The 13,804-nt window shown below is 40.1% G+C and overlaps 1 protein-coding gene across 8 annotated transcripts in view; it reads right to left on the bottom strand.

Annotated features, from left to right (window-relative positions):
- Nucleotides 1-220: 220 nt before the first annotated feature.
- The window catches only part of RPS6KA5 (ribosomal protein S6 kinase A5), a 204,703-nt gene continuing 191,119 nt past the window's right edge, over nucleotides 221-13,804 (bottom strand). For 5 of the 8 annotated variants that reach the window (XM_033191589.1, XM_033191594.1, XM_033191591.1 and 2 more), the window contains 3 exons: nucleotides 7,006-7,165; nucleotides 5,122-5,285; nucleotides 2,992-3,813 (listed from right to left, as the gene is read on the bottom strand). In XM_033191589.1, the coding sequence (XP_033047480.1) occupies nucleotides 3,565-3,813; nucleotides 5,122-5,285; nucleotides 7,006-7,165 (573 nt within the window). In that variant the 3' untranslated portion in view covers nucleotides 2,992-3,564. Of the gene's footprint in view, nucleotides 3,814-5,121; nucleotides 5,286-7,005; nucleotides 7,166-13,804 lie in introns of all 8 variants that reach the window. The other 3 variants (XM_033191587.1, XM_033191590.1, XM_033191588.1) reach the window with 3 other exon arrangements.

Genomic DNA, 13,804 nt, shown 5'->3' with positions numbered 1-13,804 from the left:
GATCTTAAGGAATATTAGATGTATTTTCACATGAACACTCAAATCATGCTATTATTATCAGTCATTGGGAGAATAGCCAAAGTAATCAGGTGGTGTAAGGCACATATAGACCCAATAATTTAGGAATTTTCACCATTATGAGGTACCCTGTTCTTAATAAATATGACAATAACAGGTGCTTGAAATGGGGGCAGTCTGAATTAGTACCCGGTAAATTGTATACTTTTATAAAGTACTGTATTTAAGAACATAAACTGAGATACAAAAGGAATGTCCTTACTTTAAAAAGGTGACTTCTATCTTAGTAGACTTCTATAAAATAACTTACCTTACATTTAAAAGTCATTTACATACTTGAAATCAGCAGTAATCTAAAAAAAAAAAATTAAAAGGCAGTTTTCTTGGGTAATGAACCTGTGACTCCAAGACAGACAACAATGTGGAAATTAACTCAGGAGACTGACTTTCTATTTTAGTAATTCAGTGGTTTCTTACTTTATAAAGGTTTGGAAGAATTAATGAATTTCTTTTTTTCTTAAGACAAGGTCTCACTCTGTTGCCCAGGCTGGAGTGCAGTGGCATGATCACAGCTCACTGCAGCCTCGAACTCCTGGGCTCAAATGATCCTCCATACGCTGGACTCCTGAGTAGCTAGGGCTACAGGCATGAGCCACCATGCTCAGCTAATTTTTATTTTTATTTTCAGAGACGGAATGTCTCACTATATTGCCCAGGTTGGTCTCTAACTCCTGGCTTCAAGTGATTCTCCAGTCTTGTACTTCCAAAGCACCAGGATTACAGGTGTGAGCCACCACACTCAGCCAATGATTTTCAAAATGCTAATTAACCTCTTTCAGACACAGGATCTGGCAGAGTAATGAGAAGACACTGGTCTTTCTTAACATCTTTCCTCTATTATCTTCCTTTTCTTATTTTTGCCTCTCAATTCGTCACATACAGTTACAAAATACATGAATCAGGATTTGTGTTGGCATGAAAATTATATACAATACAATCAATAAGTGAAGAAGGGAGGGGGTGATGTGGCTCTAGTCCCAAAGTTAATGTCACAAAGAGGACTAATGTATTTGTATTTCTCAGATCTTCTTCTATTTTACTCTTAATACCAAAAAAGAGTCCTCTCATTTAACATTTTTATATAAAGTATTTTGTAGTGTTTATTTTTGATGTGACCAAATGAAAGCTTTCTGAATTTTAAAGTGCAATTCACTGTATGTTAATACACAGCCTGCATACAACCTAACTGCTTCAAACTTGTCATCAAATGCTGTCTTTTTGGTACTTACAAGTAGGATGTGGATAAAGATATTTGACAAGAGCACAACAGTGTTTGTTAAGGTCTTTTCAAAAGCCCATTTGAGATTATTCAGGCAGGCTCATCAGTTGACGACTAGCCTATCTTTCCTTCTTCCTGTTAGTCTGACTGCCTTTTTACCCATTTCATTGTCTGTCAAGTCCTCCTCCAGAAGAAGAGGCAAGGGAAATAAATGAAAATGAAATCCATTAATTTCCAATATTCACAATGAAATCAATCACATCATCAATCTGTATACTGCCTGACCATTTTTCTGGATCATTTTCTATTAGCAACATAGTCCCTTTAGTTTGTACTTTACAACTAGTATTTTCTACCAGCATGCACAGTTTAAAAAATGGCTTGAAGAGCCAAATATGTTTCAAATATATCCAATATAATTATAAATATGGTCATTTTCTTGATTACTAGAGATCTGTGCCTGATGGAATCACATTTTGTGAATTAGCAATAGTTTGGTAATAATTCACACAAAATTTCCCATAATAGGAATATCTGAAAGCTGAGAGTACGAAACTTTCATTAACTCAATATTATGTAGTCATTTGGGCCGGCAAAAAGTATAAAATATTATTCCCAATAACCACTGTGGACAAAAATGTGAACAGGATAATATAACATTTTGAAAATATTTTAATATTTGCCATTTTTTTGCCTGTGCTATTAATATATACATTGATTTAGTAATAAATATACTACTATTACATAGAGTGCAATATTTTTTAGTATTCATAACTGGTTGAAATTAATGCTGCTATAACCTCAAGAAAGGAATAAATAAATATCATATCCAAATTCCAAACTAATGCTCAAAAGGTTATCATTAACAAAAACTATAAAATAAACATGTTGGGCATATCTCTTTAAGCATGATTCCTGTAAACAAAGCAAAAAAAAATCACTTTTCTCAGTCCTGACATTTCACATGATGGCTTTAAAAGAAAATATAACATACAAATCCTATCACTTTTTTTTTTTTTTTGCATAGGGAATGAATTAATTGTATTTTTAAATGCAGCAATCTTTTAATGAAATGTTTTCATCACATAGTACTTGTTTTCTGTATGAATTCAGAACTTTTGAGCAATAAAAGTGCTCTGCATAAGTTTATAAAATATGCTTTCTGGATTTAAAATTTAACAGAAAAATTTCCAAACAAGTCATAGGTATGATTCTAAAATATTATGTACATAATATATGACCACAGGAGGAAATTCCTCACTGTAGTACAACACAGTGTACAAATATGAAGCACAGTGTTTAGTATAATTTCCCTTTAGGTTTTCCTCACATTGGTGCATAAGAGGCTGACTACATTACACAACATGCCCCATTCTACTTGTTGCATACAAAGTAGAAGAGGGATGTGAGGACAAATTTAAAGTAGAAAATGAAAATAAATGGCAAAAATACAGTGCAAATGCTTTAAACAGTGCACTTTATAAAATAGTTTGCTTTATTCATACTTTTTTATAAAGTGCAATATTACTTAAAACAGAGAGACATGTACCTTAATATTCTGCAATAACCATTAAAACAAATTGCCAGGAAAGAGCAGTGCAAAATTAAAAACATACACATAGCTTAGCATGCATCTCAGATGGATCCCGAATAGAGTATGGGACCTTGAGTTCTTATATCTTTTTTTTTTTTTCCACTTTTTAGAAAAAGATTAACAATAGCAGGTTATCATCATATGTAACCATAAAATAAAAACAATAAGTTAAAATCTTCTCTCAAGAAATAAGTATATGCCATACATAAAATTCATTACAGAATCTTTTTTGAAAACAGACCCCTTTCTCTGATAAATCACTGTTTGAAGGGTGCAAATTTCAAAAACCCACATTGTCCACAAGGCAAAGCAAAAGGTATCATCACAGTATGAGTCATTTCTTGTCGGCAGACATCTGGAAAACCTGTGACTTATTCTGCAAGCAGCTCAAATCTAGCCCTAGTTAAATTTACAGGAACCTTTGCTCTTTCAATAATAGTCTTGTTGGCATCATGCTAGCTTGCTAAAAAGTAATATGTGCTCTATTCACAGTAACATTCTCTGTCCAGTGCTTTTGGATGAGGATAACCAAACAGGTTTTCCTGAAAAAAATCATTAGGAGGCAGATTCCAATGAGACCAACGGGAAACATTTTTAAAAGCATAAAAGATCACCTCAGGCATATGCTGAGGGAATAAAGGTGCAATGGATCACGGACACACTCCTACCATGCCTAAGCTACTGAGTCCGAGAACTGGAAGAGGGTCTCCGGGTTATTGCTGTCAGCAGGATTGCTGGGCTGCAGTGTCTTGGTGGGTGTAGTTTTACCGTGAGAATGAGAGGAAGAAGAATGGGAACTCTCACTGGAACTGCTGCGCGTCTCGGTACTGGTGCTAGTCTTTTTCATTTTTCTTCTCTTAGCCAAAGGGGCCTTATCGACATTCTGAAGGCAAAATCCCTCTCTCTTGTATTTGTTAAAGGCCTAGGGGAGAAAAAAGGGAACCCCTGTGAAGGTAAAAGCACTGACGTTTTCCTAGCAGTTACGACTTACAGCAGAAGACAATTTCCATTGGCAACTGCAGCCCCCAGTTGTTTTAAGGGAACAAAGCTCTTAAAACCTTTGTATCTAAGCCTATTGGCAGGGTGGAGAAGTTCCTGGGAAAACATTTCTGAGGGCTCTGTTTAAATCAAACGAGCTAGGTTGTCTGACAGTCACAATTCTAATAAATCTTTTGAAGAAGTTAGTACTACATCTTAATACGAAACAATTGACTGGAAATTCCTGAAGACCATCAGTAATCAAACTACTCCCATTACTTTTAATGGTTCTGTGTCTAAGATTTAAAATTCTGAACACAAAGTCCCAATGCAAGCAGACTGGATGCATTATGAGTCTTTGCTCTTCATTCCCATTCAGTGTCATTTGGGTATATACTGGACACGTATACGCACAGAGAAGCACAGCTCTACAGCCTCGCCCTGGCTTCCTCCTCCTGCAGCCTGTCTTCACTCTCCTTAGCCTAGGCTCGGACAATGCTGCAGTTACAACTTGTAGTTGTCACTTTGCAGCCTATGTCACTGAGAAGATTTGAATCATCTGATAGAAATTCTTGCAGTTAATCTCTTTACTGTCTCCACATTTCCTAGTTATTACTTTTTAAATCCATTTCTGCTGCTGAAGCGCTATCCCTATCCCTTCTCCTTTCTCAAAATAATCCCTTTGAAGGTGACTTTCTGTCTCCCTAACTCATACTATACTTTACATGAATTATCTTAATACATTTGCATCTGCTTGGCACAAATATGCATAATCCACAGTTTCTACCAAATAGTCTCAGTCTTTCAAACATACAATCTATACTTAATACCAGTGAACTTACTTCATATCCCTCCCAGTTTTAAGAATGTGTGATGTACTAAATGGTTGTGGAATGAATGGGGAAAAATGCCTTAGTTCAAATACGCCTTAGTTCCTAATGTTTATTATGGTTTTTAAAGAAAATGATTTAGTCTATTTGAGAGGAAAAAGTTCTATTATCTCATCTCATAAGGTCATTCTAAAAATTAAATACGTATTTTGTGGGTTAGCAGTGACTCTGGTCCCCTGTGCACTTTTTGTTATAAAGTGTTTATAACCATGAAGCAATTTATAAAAACATTCCTAAAAGTGAAAGGACACATATTATTTTAAATGCGAAACAAAGAAAACGTATCTGAGGCTACAGAGTAAGAACATTTGATTATGATTCCTACTCAAACCGTCCAACATGTACAGAGCATAGGGCCTTACGTGGAAGGTTGCTTTCACACAGGTATGCACGGCAGCTCCTGAAGATCCTAGAATATCCGGAGTCATCAGAGGATTGGAGGACAGCTGACTGCCATCTTGAAGCCATTCATTGTACCTCAAGCCAGACATTTTAAGTCTTTTGTTTGGATCAACTGTGAGAAGTCCTGTGGGAACAGATAGTCTTATTTTATGATTTGTCATTTTAAACATGGTTTAAAAATAAACTCTGAAATAAATCTCAGTTATGTTCACATGACATGGTGAACATATATAGCTTTAATCTCCTACAAAAATAATTAGATTTTCCTATTCATTTAAATTCTTTTTTTTTTTTTTTTTTTTTTGAGACGGAGTCTCGCTCTGTCGCCCAGGCTGGAGTGCAGTGGCCAGATCTCAGCTCACTGCAAGCTCCGCCTCCCGGGTTTACGCCATTCTCCTGCCTCAGCCTCTGGAGTAGCTGGGACTACAGGTGCCCGCCACCTCGCCCGGCTAGTTTTTTGTATTTTTTAGTAGAGACGGGGTTTCACAGTGTTAGCCAGGATGGTCTCGATCTCCTGACCTTGTGATCCGCCCGTCTCGGCCTCCCAAAGTGCTGGGATTACAGGCTTGAGCCACCGCGCCCGGCCTATTCATTTAAATTCTTTTGTAAATACTGGATTCTAATGATAAAGTCACAATAGCCTATTTCTAGGAAGCTGCAGGCGAAGTGGCTTTTCAATCAGGAGAAAATAAACACCCAAAACAAAGACTCCCAATGGTGACCTGGTAAGCTCCAAATGAGCAAAAAGCACACAGATCTACTTCATCCATGTACCAAACATTTACTGGCCATCTTCTATAGGTCAGGGAGTGCAGTAAGGCACTAGAGATATGGAGATGGAGATGCAGAGAAGAGCTATTATTAGAAGACACATAGGCAAAACCCCAGCTATTATAACATCAGGGACAAGTGCAATAGCAAGATACACAGGCACAGTGTTTTAGCAGGCCCGAGGGAGAGTGTAGCCTGGGGAGTGAGGATGTCCTGGAAGGCTTCTAGGAGATGAGTCCTGTAGGATAAGGAGAAGTGGCTAGGGAAGAGGATTAAGAAGAGTGTGTAAAGACACGGAGGGATCTGAAAGCTCGGTACATCTGAGGAATTCAAATATTCTGCAACGGCAGAGCTGGGGTGAGAAGGAAGCAAAGGCAGACAGGACCAGGTCATGAGGGGCTTTGAATGTTAAATGCTAGGCTAAGGAGTCTGACCTAAAGCAAACAGAGAGTCTCCAAAGGATTTCCAGCAGAAAAGAGGCATAATCACATTTGGATTCTAGAAAAGTCCCTCTACTGATAGATGATGAACAGCTTAGGTCAGAGGAAGTGAGGCAAGGTGAAAGGATGCTGCAGGATTTGGGGAGAGAAACGGTGATGAGAACAAAGGTAACGACATGTGAATGGGAAGGAAGGGACCGCTACAAGTGCTGCTGAATCTGTAGAACTCTGTGACTGGCTGCAGAAGGCAAGGCAGGTGCAGGTATCCAGGAGGACGCCTAGGTTTCTGTTTTGGTGATCTGGCTTCTTAGCAGTGCCACTGCTGACAGGATGAAAAGACAGGAGGAGGAGCGTGTTGGGGGGAAAGGACAGTCAAAAAGTATTGGTTTGTTTTAGATGTATTTGACTGAGATGCCAGTGGAAGCCAAGTGCTAGCTCATGTTAGAAATGTGGAGACCATTACTAAAGAGAATGTTCTGATAAAAAGACAAGGCTGGAGAGAATAGCCTGGGAGCCTGTTAGAATACACATGGATTCCTTGAGTAATTGACATACAAATGTACGTGTAATGGGCATGATTCTACTTCAATCACTACACATCATATAAAATGTAAAATTTCATTAGATTCTTACCTTGGATCAAATCTTTAGCCTCTTGGGATACATTCTTCCAGGCTTCTCCTTCAAAGGAGAAATCTCCCTTTTTAATTTTCTTCATGATTTCCACTGCGCTGGTACATGTCAAACTTCGGTCATGAGATTGGAAGGGAACCTGTCCTGACAACATTGTGTACTATCAGGGAAAAAGTAACAAAACAGAATGACTACCCAGATCTGTTAAAGCCGCGCTAATAATCCTAATAGTAACGTAATTGGTGTAATTTACCAACTGCTACAATTAGCATGATTGAGTTTAAAGATTATGTGACTTCGGCCGGGCACGGTGGCTCAAGCCTGTAATCCCAGCACTTTGGGAGGCCGAGGCGGGCGGATCACAAGGTCAGGAGATCGAGACCATCCTGGCTAACACGGTGAAACCCCGTCTCTACTAAAACATACAAAAAACTAGCCTGGCGAGGTGGCGGGCGCCTGTAGTCCCAGCTACTCAGGAGGCTGAGGCAGGAGAATGGCGGGAACCCGGGAGGCGGAGCTTGCAGTGAGCTGAGATCCGGCCACTGCACTCCAGCCTGGGCGACAGAGCGAGACTCTGTCTCAAAAAAAAAAAAAAAAAAAAAAAGATTACGTGACTTCTATCACTGAGGCACTGAATACATCTCAAAGACTTGTAAACCAGTGGCATGGCTTATTACGATATAAAGATTTAAAATCACATTTATAACTATGTTCAAAGCAATAAGAAGAAAAAAGGATAATCCAACTGCTTCAGAAAAGATTGTATTGATGTTAACAGAAAATAGAGAGACAGCAGAACTCCTTAATAACTATGTTTTTCTATTCCATTTCCACCATCCTTTCCCCACGACATGTAACTATGGTTAAGGACTTGAAAAACTTTATATAGGCCTTCCTATTTGATCTGTAATTACCCATTTTTATTTTATTTTTCTCACTGTTGTCTTAAATACAGTGAATTATCTACAGCCACCTGTTTTCATTGTAGCCATATGTTTGAAATCTATGTTTAAGATTTTCCCCTTTAAAAAGTTAACAGAATAACAAACAAGCCAAGGCTTATCTTTGTAGCAGAGATTGGATCTTAGGAAAGTGATCCTTTAAAATTCTTGGGGGAGTTTCTCTCTGCTCACTGACTTTCAGTCTTGCAGAGATGGTGGGTTGGTTATCAATGGTGGTGGGTTGGGTGGTGTTAAGTAGCTGTGTCTGGGTGTGGACCAGAGAGGACCAAAAGGTGGCCCCACCGGACAGTGTGAGAAGGGAGAAGTGGTGTCGGCAGGAGCCTGGGCTGAGGGAAGCGTGTTCATCATGGCACTTAGGAAGGGACACAGAAGGGAAGCTGAGTGTCAGCTCCAGCCCTAATTAGGAGACATGGAAGCCACATGATGCTCTGGTGGTCTAGAAACAATATGCCATCTTTTCTGGTCACATGTCTGACAAGTAGGCTCACCCTCACGATGGCAAGATGGTGAAACAGCTCTTACACACTGGCTCTTCAGAAAAGATGGAAACTCCTAGACAGGCTAATAAAAATAACATAAAAAGGACAACCAGGAGATCCAATAAGGTAGGTAATAAACAAAACATGAGTAAGAAGGATGGAGAAGACAGGAATAAGACCCAGATGCAGAAGGAAGAGAAACTTGACACCTCTGAGGTTACAAGAGACTAGAAGGCTTTGGACAAATTTAGATTTTCTGAAATAGAAAATTGTGCCTGAGAAGAATAAAAACTACATGCATGAGAATGCGCAGAGTTTGAAAAGAGAAGACATGGAAAAAGAACCTCGGTTTCTAATTTGGAGCAACCTAACGAGGAAGATTAATTGCTCTAAGAAGGGCAATGTCAGAACATCTGTAGAAGGCAGACAAAACTCCCTAAATCCTTGATGTAGCTTGAAGGCAGGCTACGACTAGGTCTGAGTGAGCCAGTCCACAGGCTGGTAGTAACTGTCCAAGATTAACTGGAGTCTCATAACTGATGCCATGCCTCCACCTGCCCCTCACCTGACTTCTTCCCTCCTGTACCCTTCATGCAGACACCAGAGTAACAGTCATGCAACTTAAATCTTACAACATTCCCCTATCCAAATCCCTTCACTGGCTTCCTTCAGTCTCTGACTCTTGCTTCTCTTTTTCAGCTTTTTCAGCCTCAGCTTCTGCAGTTCCCCATATTCCAATCCTGCGTTCCCACCAACAGTTCTTGGGGCTCTGGGACTTTCCACATGCTGTTTGGTCTCCTTAAAATGCCATTTTCTTTCCTTAGCTGGCAAAGCCCCATGCATCCTAGGGTGGCTAGAGTGTAACCCAGTTACCCAGTTTGGGTAACTGGGAACTCTGCAGTCCTCTACTCCAGAGAGAAGACATGTGGCACAGAAGCAGGGGAAATGAGCATTAGGGTCACACCTGGCTGCAAACAACTGCTTTGTCCATTATTAGCTTTGGGATGGGCAAATTCAAGAACTTCTCTTAAGACCATTTCTTCGTGGGTAAAAGTAACAAGTGATATTATAAGGTTATATGAAATTATACATTTAACATACCTAGTATTGTGCCTGGCACATAGTAGGTGCTCAGCAAACTGTTAACAAGTTTGTCTCTTAAGGCTTCCCCTCTATGGAAAGAATCCTTTCTTCATGATCTTATCCTCCACTCCTGTATCCACAGAGCTATCTAACAGCCACTGAACTGGTGTGCACACCTGTAGATGCGCTATCACTTTGTGGGATAACTCAATACAACTGTCCACATTGCTAAACCATGAGCTCCCTAGAAGCAGAACTACATCTGTATCCCTGAACCTTGCATAGTGCCAGAATTTGCTATCCCGTGCTTATTTCCTGAATGAGTAAGAACTCTTTGAGAATACTTAAGACAGTGATATGATAGAGACTGTACTGTGGTCTTGATTAAACAGAGGGATGCCACCAAACGACAGCTCTGATGAGTCTGTGGAACTTGCGTCACATGTGTTCCAGATCCCCCAGTCTTTCCTCGGATGCCAGGAATTCCACTCCTTTTCCCTAAGTTTCTAGAATCCTGTTTCCCTGACACTTGCCATTGAATAGAATGTAGTTTCCCTACGTCTTGCCTTTCTAGCTGCAAGTTTACCTCCCCAAACATGGAACAAAAGCTCTTCTAATATCTATAGTGAAGGAAAGAAAGGAAAGCAGAGCAAAGTTAGTCCTGTTAATGCAATTAGGTATCATTATAGGGTATTTTCCTCATTCCCCAGAAGTGGAATGATATAATTCTTATTTTGCAGAGCAGAAAACTAGGACTTCAGTAGTCAGGGGCATAATGAAACATCCTCCTCTAAAAGACAACCTACTGTACCCTGTACCACTAAGAAATAGGAATAGAACTTAGTGGGCTTCTTTGCATTTTGGAGGTAGCATACGTTGCACTTGAGAATACTGCTCTAAGAAATTTATCAAGTGACTCGGAAGGCTACCTGTTTCAAGTGGGGCCTAGCATAGGCTTTTGTTATAGGTCCAATCCTGTCAATTAGCAGGATGCTACTTAAGCCATAGGATTCAGTTGCTCTGACAGTACTACAGGTATCTGTGAAAGATGAGACTCTCTCGCCGCCACAACAGGAGTGTCTCAGAGCAGACCTGAAGTATTCTGCTGCAAGGTGGGGCCTTCTGGGGCAGAGAACTATTCTCCAAATAACAGCTCCTAAGATGTTACCAGATCCTGGCAGGCTCTGAGTGCCTCAACATGCAATCCCAAGAGCAGTGCATCATGTGTTAAGATCAGCAGATGCCTTGATTCACCAAGTCAGGTAGGTACAGCAACAAACCAATGCATTATGGAAATGGCACACTCAGAATCTGCCCTGGGCATGAGTCCAGAAGGCATGAGTAAATGAGATGCTTACATGCATGTCACCTGTCTTGGTTGCAGTAACACTTCTTCCTTAACTCACATTATGGCCTCACTGAAGGAGGTTCCCTATGATCAACTGGTGAGTCTGGTTGACAGATGGTTCACTTAAGTGCAGCTGGCCTGTAGAACAGGACAGACTCAGCAAAGATACCAGCTGGCTCAGGATAATACCTTGGGGGTCGGGGTGCTGTCTCTGAGAGCTGTGCGGAACCAATGGCTGATGGGTCCAGGTCCCCCGTATCTAGATTCTATGGGTGCAGGATCCACTTACAGAACTCATGCTTCCTGGCTCTGCTCAGAGGTCTGTTCCATGAGCTCAAGTGATCAACTGCACTTGGTGACGACACGTGGCCAGCCCAGTAGTACACGCTCTGCTCTCTTTTCCTCACCCCTGTACCTTGGGATTATGCTCTTTAATAACATAATATGACATAAGTATTAGCTTCAGGTTTCACTTTCCGGGGAACACAGAATAGAATATCTTTCTCTCCACTCCTAAGTTTTCATTGTGTTAAAATGCACTTAACAAAATGTAGCATGTTAATCATTTTTAAGTGTATAGCTCAACGGTATTAAATATCTTCATCATCACCATCCATCTCCAGAACTCTTTTCATCTTGTAAAACTAAAACTCTATACCCATTAAATACTAACTCCCCATTCTCCTTTCCCCCACAACCCCGGCAACCACCATTTTACTTTCTGTCTCTATGATTTTGAACACCCTAAGTATCTTTTCTGAACATACGGTATTTGTCTTTTTCTAACTGGCTTCCTTCTTTAGCATAATATCCTTAATAATAATCTTGTTGTATATGTGAGAATTTCCTCCCTTTTCAAGGCTGAATAATATTCCAGCGTATGTATACAGCACATTTTGCTTGTCTATCATCTATCCATGGAAACTCAGATTGCTTCCACATTTTAACTCTGTATGTGTCCATCAGATCTACTTGGTTAAGTCCTCTATTTGCTTACTTATCTTCTGTCTGGTTGTTTTATCCACTATTGAGAGTGGGGTATTGAAGTCTCCAATAATTATTACAGGACTGTCTACTTCTCCCTTCAGTTCTGTCAGTTTTTGCATCATGTACTTTACTGGTCTGCCATTAGGTGCACAAGTGTTTGTAATTGTTGTGTCTTCCTGTTGAATTGGATATTTTATTAATATATGAGGACCCTGTGACCCTCTTTGTCTTTTGTAAACTTTTTCTTTTTTTTGAGACAAGGTCTCACTCCGTTGCCAAGGTCAGAGTGCAGTGGCATAATCATGACTCACTGCAGCTGTGACTTCCCCAAGCTCGAGAGATCCTTCCACCTCAGCCTTCTGAGTATCTGGGACTATATGCACATGCTACTATATCTGGCTAATTTTTAAATATTTTGTAGAAATGAGGTCTCATTATGTTGTCCAGGCTAGTCTCAAACTCCTGGGCTCAAGTGATCCTCCTGCCTCAGCTTCCAAAGTGCTGGGATTACAGCTGTGAGCCACCACGCCCAGCCTCTTATAAACTTTTTTGATTTAAAGTCTATTTGGTGGCTGGGAGTGGTGGCTCATGCCTGTAATCCCAGCACTTTGGGAGGCTGAGGTGGGCAGATTGCTTGAGGCCAGGAGTTTGACGCCACTGTGGTCAATATGGCGAAACCCCGTCTCTGCTAAAAATACAAAAATTAGCTGGGTGTCATGGTATGCGCCTATAATCCCAGCTACTTGGGAGGCTGAGGCATGAGAATTGCCTGAACCTAGGAGGCAGAGGTTGCAGTGAGCTATTTTAGTGTAGCCACTCCTGATCTCCTTTTTGTTTGTTTGTTTCTGAGACGGAGTTTTGCTCTTGTCACCCAGGCCAGAGTGCAATGGCACAATCTTGACTCACTGCAACCTCTGCCTCCTGAGTTCAAGTGATTCTCCTCCCTCAGCCTCTTGAGTAGCTGGGATTACAGGCACACACCGCCAAGCCTGGATAATTTTTGTATTTTTAGTAGAGACGGGGTTTCACCATGTTGGCCGGGCTGGTCTCGAACTTCTGACCTCACGCGACCCACCCGTCTTTGCCTCTCAAAGTGTTGGGATTACAGGCATGAGCCACTGCACACAGCCTTGATCTCTTTTGGTTACTATTTGCACAGAATATCTTTTCCCATATTTTCACTTTCAATCTATTTGTGTCTTTGGATCTAAAGTGATTCTTTTGCAGACAGCATATAGTTAATCATGTTTTGAAATCCATTCTACCAATCTTTGTCCTTTGATTCGAGTTTAATCCATTTGCATTTAAAGTAATTCCTAACAAAAAGGAACTAACTTCTGTCATTTTGCTATTTGTTTTCTGTATACTCGACAGCTTTTTTGTCCTTCGTATTCTGCATTATCGCCTCCTTTTATGTTTTTTTTTTGTAATAAAACACTTAAATTCCTCTTTCCTTTTTGTATACATTCTATAACTATTTTCTTTGTGGTTTCCAAGGGATCACACTTAGCATCCTAAAGTTATAACACTCTAACTTGAATTTATATCAGTTTAACTTTGATAATGTATAAAAACCTCTGCTCCTCTAACAGTTCTACCCAACTTCTTTTGGTTGTTTATGTTACAAAACTACATCTTTATACATCGTGTGCCCCAAAACAAACTCATAATTCTTTTAAACGCATTCGTCTCCTATGTCACGCAGAAAACAAAAAGTGAAGTTATAAAATGTTGTCACAATAATGCTAGCTTTTTACAACTGGCCATGTATTTACCTTTATTAACATCTTTATTTCTTCACAAGGCTTTGAATTAACTGTCTAGTGTCCTTTCTTGTCAGCTTGCAGGACTCCCTTGAGCATTTCTTACAGGGTGGCGTTAGTGGTAATGAAGTAATGAACTCCCTCAGCTTTTTATGGATCTAGAAATATCTTAACTTC

This window comes from Trachypithecus francoisi, unplaced genomic scaffold (assembly GCF_009764315.1).
Source record: "Trachypithecus francoisi isolate TF-2019V2 unplaced genomic scaffold, Tfra_2.0 Lachesis_group3, whole genome shotgun sequence".
Lineage (NCBI taxonomy): Eukaryota > Metazoa > Chordata > Mammalia > Primates > Cercopithecidae > Trachypithecus > Trachypithecus francoisi.
This window is presented reverse-complemented; position numbering and strand designations above follow the sequence as displayed.